General features: G+C 37.2%; 1 protein-coding gene across 1 annotated transcript; it reads left to right on the top strand.

Moving 5' to 3' along the window:
* The first annotated feature begins 32 nt into the window (after positions 1–32).
* epor (erythropoietin receptor) lies at positions 33–4474 on the top strand. The gene is made up of 8 exons (XM_014008847.1): positions 33–489; positions 614–749; positions 976–1142; positions 1827–1978; positions 2065–2221; positions 2311–2398; positions 2508–2595; positions 2705–4474. Exons 1-8 carry the CDS (start codon positions 387–389, stop codon positions 3440–3442), a joined length of 1629 nt encoding a protein of 542 aa, XP_013864301.1. The 5' UTR covers positions 33–386; the 3' UTR covers positions 3443–4474.
* The last annotated feature ends 2780 nt before the right edge of the window (positions 4475–7254 follow it).

Genomic DNA, 7254 nt, shown 5'->3' on the forward strand with positions numbered 1-7254 from the left:
CATCCATCCATCCATCCATCCATCCATCCATCCATCCATCCATCCATCCATCCATCCATCCATGCGTTTTTACGCAAGCCTATTTGGCCCACATCATTACGCACACAAATATCAATGAGCGCGTGACTCCCGCCCCACTGACTTCTGTGGCCCCGCCTTCTCTGAGCTGGTTGGAGAGAGTAAACAGCTCATCTACRCATCTTATCTTATAGGAGCAGGCGCGTAACCGTGTCGCGCCATCACAAAAAAACAACACACACACATAAAAAAAAGTTTCACTCCTGGCAAGAAGAAGAGCGCGCGTGTTTTGTGGCAACTGGTTGTTCAGTGATGCAGGTGCCAAGCAAAAGGTCCGAGTCTTTCTGTTCACGGAGAGGACTGAAAGCATGACATGTGATCAGCTCAGCCAGCTGTGGGCTCTTTACCTGATCCTCTGCGCCACTGGGACGGTCTCCATCTGTCAGGGCGCACAGGATTTCCAAAGGAAAGGTAGGAATACTTCTTGACACCTGGTGGCATCAGTGGTACTCATACATATATTAAATACCAGTCGATCAAACTCTTGATCATGGTGGTGGGGTCTCTCACTTGTTGCCTTACTTTTCCTGCTCAGCTTCCATGATTCTGAAAGAGGAACCAGAAAACCCAAAATGCTTTGCTGAGGGCAGGAATGACTTCACGTGCTTCTGGGAAGAAGATGAGGAGAGGGCTGGATCTGTGGATCAGTACTCCTTCACATATGCCTACCAGTAAGACCCTTTGTATGAAAACAATCAGTTCTTTTTTTCTCTACTATTGTGACAAATCAGGTTTACAATTTAATGATGTTTTACTAATTACTTTTTGCACTGAAATTACTTTTGTTTGATAGTAATTTACTAAAATATAATAACTGAAAATGTCATCCAGCATTTATGTTGTGCCAACGCAGCGTTTCGTCCCTGAACCCACCATGTGTCTCTCTGTCTTGAGCAGAAATGAAAACAGCAGCACGTGCCCCCTCACAGTCRTCTCCATGGAGGGCGGAAAACAGCTCTTTGTCTGCCATCTGAACCGGATTCAGATGTTTGTCCAGTTGGAYGTCCAGGTTCACCGGCAGGGAATCCAGATCTATAATCGCAGCCTTCTCGTTGATCTTGTTTGTAAGTGATTTTTACTGTCGACTTTGAACTGCCACTTTCTGTTCCAGTAATTATCACAAAGGTTTCCCACTGATTTTTGGCCAAACACAAGGGTTTCATTCCTTCTGACTGCATCCAGATTTAGTCGAAAGCTGATTTCTTATGCAAAATTATATAACCAGATTACTCTCGACTTGATCAGCATACTTAGGAAATCGCCTATAGGATCATCTCCAACATATTTTGCTACGGTTTTAATCTTTGCTAGGTCACCCATTGAACTTTATCAGGGTTAACAGCCAACTGTCTGCAAAAAAAAAAATCATCCCAGAAACAAACAAAAAATAAAAAGAAACTTAAAAAAGTTTACGCTGCTTAGAAAACTCTGTTCACTAAACAGATAAGCTCCCAAAATTTAGTGTTGAGCTTCAGGCCTGTTTTTGTATATTGAGTTATTGAGTGGGCACAAAAATGGCACCAAACATATTTTGCTTTGTGTCTGCTGAAACTTGTACTTCTGGCAAAATGTTGTCGCTATATGACCTGATTTGCTAACAAAACATCAGTGTTGTCTTCCACCCTTTGTTTCTGCTCATGTAAACACGCTGCATAATTCAGGATTTGTGTATAGGTTGAGCTAATACGGCTAAAAATATCATCGATTCCAAAATCCTTCCAAAACAAGTCTTCTCACCTGTCTGACAGTTCTTCTGGACCCCCCTGAAAATGTGACGGTGAGCAGCACGGGTCATCAAGGGCAGCTGAACGTTAGCTGGCTCACGCCTTCTCTGAAGTACATGGGCGACAGTGTGATATATGAGATTATCTACGCTCCAGCCGACAGCCACTCTGGGCAGGTATGGCGCTTAGTCGGTTGATGAGTTAGCAAAGCGTGCTACAGCTACGTGTAGATTTTTACTTTACTATTATCTTTTTTTTGTAGGTGGAGGTGGTTCATGCCTGCTCTGAGTTGATTCTCAGAGGTCTTCAGCCTGGTACAAAGTACAGGGTACAAGTCCGTGTGAAGTTGGACGGTGTCACCTACGATGGCTTTTGGAGTGCCTGGAGTGACCCTGTGTTTATGGAAACTCTGCCTGCAGGTGAATACTCATCCAGTCATTTCTAGTAGCACATTTTCACCGTACATTCACGGATGCATGTCCAAACGGCCTTGCTTTACTGCTTACAGAACTTGACCCACTCATCATGTCAATGACTTTCATCATCACCTTCATCCTCATTCTGCTTTGTCTTGTCATGCTTTTGTCCCATCACAGGTCAGTGTGTTAAAACACAAACTTTCAAACACCAGAAGAATCTTTCCTCCCCTGCTTACGAATGAATAAATTAAAATAATTAAATCTGCTTCTGTGTATACTTTTCCAGGTTCCTTAGAAGGAAGATTTGGCCTATCATTCCAACTCCTGACAGCAAGTTCCAAGGTCTTTTCACTGTTTATGGTGGGGATTTCCGGGTAAGTATGAGACAAATCCACAATATTTCAAAGTGAAATTTCCTGAAACAACGGCTTTAAGTTCCATGCTCACAACGAGTGCTCTAATGCTTCTTTGTTTTTGCTTTAGGAGTGGTTAGGACAGACCAGTGGAGGCTTATGGGTGACTTCAGCTCTTATCTACTCTGAGGAATGTCCTTCTCCCCTGGAAGTACTCTCAGAACTCAACCTTTGCCCCTCTCTGACCTCCCCACCTCTTCCACCAAAGGTCTGTAAAGCTTTGACCGCTGTCGAAAACAAGGACAGTGCCATGAAGAAAGGAATCGTCCAGAGGGAGCTGTCTAACACAAGTGATTCAGCAACAAATGAGTGGAGAGCCACGCCGCATGACCAGAGCTTGATGGACCGCTTACAGGCACTGCAACAGAACCCTGTCCCCTGCTCCCAGTCTTCTCTGCTGGAATCTCAAGACACATACGTCACCCTCAGCGCCAACAATCACAGTGAAGATGACCACATCAATGACAGTTTCGAGGAAGCATTACCCTTGGAGGTGCTTTTTGCCTCAAGGAAGACAACACTGAGTGAGTCCCACTCTGATTTAGGGTCTGCGCAGCAGAGCTCTGGGTCAGGTCGCCTTTCATCTCAGTCCAGCTTTGAGTATCCAAACCAAGCCTGGACACACAAAGGCCCTGGGTACACTTACATGGCAGTGGCAGACTCTGGGGTCTCCATGGATTACAGCCCTATGAGCAGAGCTGATGATATAGGCAAAGTGTCAATCTATGCCAACGAGTACAAAAATGATATTCCAGCTCATAAAAGACCCTTCCTGTTAAGGCAGTACTCTGTCCACGATGACGGCTGAGGAGTCCGACTGGACCAACTACATGTGGACTGAAGCTTTTTAGCAGGCCAAGGCTCCGTTAACTGTTATGAAAAGAAACAAGGAGCTGACTGACACCAAAGCGTAAGCTATAGGACTGAAGGGTTCATTGGACATATGTGATCTGTACAGGACACTACATTGACCCAGAATTATCAGCTGTGTTACTTCAAATACTTTTATTCTGCACTCTGCATGCTCATTCATTGTCTTTCAGATTAGATWTTTTTTATATTTCAGCTGTGTGAATTTTTTTTTAGCTATTTAGCGAATTGTCTTGCTTTTTTTTAAATTGGCACAATTGCTCTCAGAGATACATAAAACACTGAAACATAAGACAGAAAAAGACATTTTTCATTCCCCAACATTTTTATGGTGGCAAATTTCTTTGCATGGAAAAAAATGCATTATTCCCACATTTAACATTTTTTCACCCAAAGCTTCATTTATAATAACTTATTTCTTTGCTCCATGCAAACTTTTTATTTCAAGCATAACTTTGGCATGTTAGCAAACAGCAGTGCTTTTAGCTAATGCCAATGGCAATGTTAGCATGTTGATCCTGAAGATAATATTCTATACTAACATAGAGCCTAACTTCATGTTGTTAGCATGCTAACACCACATATCTTAATGAAGGGTTTATTCACCATTTTAGAATGCTAACGTGGTTGTTAGCACAAGCTAAAATTAAGTCCTGTGGGGGAAATCTTTGGCTTTTTAGGTGTTCAGAAAAAGTTCTGAGCAGATCTCAACTTTGATGTGATGATAAAACATCTACAATTATTCATGCAGTGTTGTACTTCTGCATTTTATTTGATTTAACCAATTAAATCAATATATTTGTAGAGCCAATTGCCTTTTTCACCACCAAATTTATATTTTATTACACATTTTATGAAAAAATCCAAACAAATCAAAGATGATAATAAAACCCTAAAGCTTTGAGTTAGATGGTACAAAATAAGAGTCAGAAAATGTAAATTATACATAGAATAAAAATATTTTCTTGATGGGAAGTTTCTCAATTATTGCCTGTTTTAAAAGAAATACCAACAAATTTAAGTAATATTTCTTTGCTTTGTCAAATCTGAAATTAACATAATTTAACAGATACTTGTATATTCTGTTGCTTTGAAAATCAAAGCAGTAAGTTAGTGCTTTTTTAACTAAATACCCTAATATTACTGTAGAATATGCAACATGGATTTAAAACAATATTCACTCACAGCAAACTGTAAATATTGGTACCATTTTTTCTGGGTTTTTTTTTTTACAACACAGCCATCTAAAGAGCAAAGTCGAACATTTTTATACAAATCATTTCAGGTCAATGCACTGCAGTTTTTAAAATCACTGAAATTATGTTTATAATTTTTTATGCTTGTTTACTGGTAGAATAAAGTTGTAATTAAAATTGTAAATACCGTAAATGTGTTTCCATTTTAAAGGATCTTTTATGGGAAAAAGTGTCCTGACACAACAGGCAAGTGATGTTTTATAGCACTAAATATGGTAATATTTATCTTATTTTAGTCACAATAGTTTTTGAACAGTTTAAATACTTGCATTTTTGGTATTTGTTTTGTCAAAATTCAAAGAATTTAATGTTTTACAACAGAATTACTTTTAAAAGTTTTGTTCTTGCCTTGAAAATGTGTTCAAATTTTATTGAAAAAAAATAAATGAAATTGAAAAAAATCTTTGAGGTTTTCCTTCACAACAAATGATAGCTATAGACAAATGAAGGTATGAATTCAAGTGGAGAAAGTTTTAATTTATTCTCGGAGCATTTGGGCCTCCTACTCAGTGCTTTTGTGTGATTTTCATCAAAACAAAATAACTGAAATATATGTCTGACACCTTTTATATGGAAGCACATTGCTATCAAAAGAAATTTTATAAAGTGATATATGTCTGACACCTTTTATATGGAAGCACATTGCTATCAAAAGAAATTTTATAAAGTGAAAAGTTTAGTGTTTATTGTTCAAATGATCTCCTTTTTACTTTATAAAGTGATGTCTTTATGTTCTTCACATTTGAACATGTTTTTATCACAATATGTTATGACATCAGTTTTTCAAAACTGAATATGTTATAAGGTGATACRATTTCATTTTATTTTTCTCTGGGTGTCAGCAATACATTTCCATATAATTTCATCTCTTCTAAGGTTCTACTGTTGTTTATGCCTTTAAATAATATACATAACTACGGCACTATTTTAATTGAAGTTGTTTGCATTTGTACATATAGCAGCCTATGATGTTTATAAATAAAAAAAAGTATAAGAACAAGTTAGTTTGGATTGTAAGAAAGCATAAGAAGCAGTATTACAGTGACTTATTAAATAATAGTAGCCTAAGGGTGATTTGAAAAGGGTTTTTTTCAGTAATTTTTAAAGGCTGACAAGAAAATCTATAAGAATGAAATAGTGAAAAAATTCAATCAATACTATGTGAATGTTGGCCCAAGTCTTGCAGCTAAAATACCAAATGCAGACATGTGTAGAACCAATAGCATTTTTCTTGGTGAAACTTATCATTTTCAACARGAATATTTCCAGACAATATGAAAATAGCTCAGGAAATTCATTTTTATAAGAATGGTGATAAATGTGTTCCCTAATTACAGACCAGTATCCTTGTTGCTACAGTTTTCAAAAATGTTTGAGAAATTATTTGTAGCCAGATTAAATCAATTTATAGAAAAAAATAATATTTCAAATAGAAGTCAATATGGGTTTAGAGAAAATAACTCAACACCAATGGCTTTCATGAAATTAATGGAAGAGACAACTGCTGTTGATCAAAAACAGTATTGTGTTAAGTGTTTTTTTGGTGATTTAAAGGAGGCTTTCAACACCACTGACCATAACATCCTTATTGAAAGACTGAATATATACGGCCTTACAGGGTTGGCACCACAGTAAGTATGTAATTATCTGAAAAAWAGGAAACAGTTTGGAGGTAAATTTTGCAAGATCTGAATTATGTAATATTAGTTGTGGAGTTTCTCAGGGCTCTGTGTTTGGATCAWAACTGTTTATTTTGTATGTGAATGGTCTGGCCATTGTGGCAAAGCTTTGACACTACATTTTTTTKTATTTTGGTGAAAATACTGGACAAATGTTGGAGGTGATAGCTACAAACAGAATTTATGAAAATACAAACTTGGTTACAACTTAATAAATTATCATTGAATTTGAACAAAACAAACTACTTATTTGGTAACAAAAAGAAAACTATCAAAGTTTCATTCTGTATTGAAGATGAAATTTATTGTTAGTGAAATAACATATTTTGCTGCTGCTGTGTGCTTAAAGAATAGTTATGCTGCTCTTCAGAACTGCTAGGTGCCACTGTACAACTGGCCACCAGAWGAAAACTAGCCTTGGGCTAATTCTGGCATGTTACAGATATAGTTATTAATATGCACTGTCCTGCTAAATAAATGAATAAACATTAAAACATTTTTGGGTGTCATTGATGAGAAGCTGACAAGGAAATCTCATTTAAATTATTCGCGAAAAATAGCACAATCAATTGCACCGCTGTACAAAGTAAAAGAGCTTTTGAATGATAAAGCTCTGTATACTGTATGTTGTATAATGTAATGATTGTTCTACGTTTAATCTATTGTAATGAAGTTTGGGGAAAAGCATGAAAGACAATAACACATACTATTTTTATTTTACAAAAAAGCTACAAATCATTATCAGTAGAAAGTCCTATAAAGGTATAGCTTGCCACCATCAGTGTGTGAATGTCTGAAGCGTAACTATATATATA

The sequence above is a fragment of the Austrofundulus limnaeus genome, unplaced genomic scaffold (genome assembly GCF_001266775.1).
Source record: "Austrofundulus limnaeus strain Quisiro unplaced genomic scaffold, Austrofundulus_limnaeus-1.0 Scaffold53, whole genome shotgun sequence".
Taxonomy (NCBI): domain Eukaryota; kingdom Metazoa; phylum Chordata; class Actinopteri; order Cyprinodontiformes; family Rivulidae; genus Austrofundulus; species Austrofundulus limnaeus.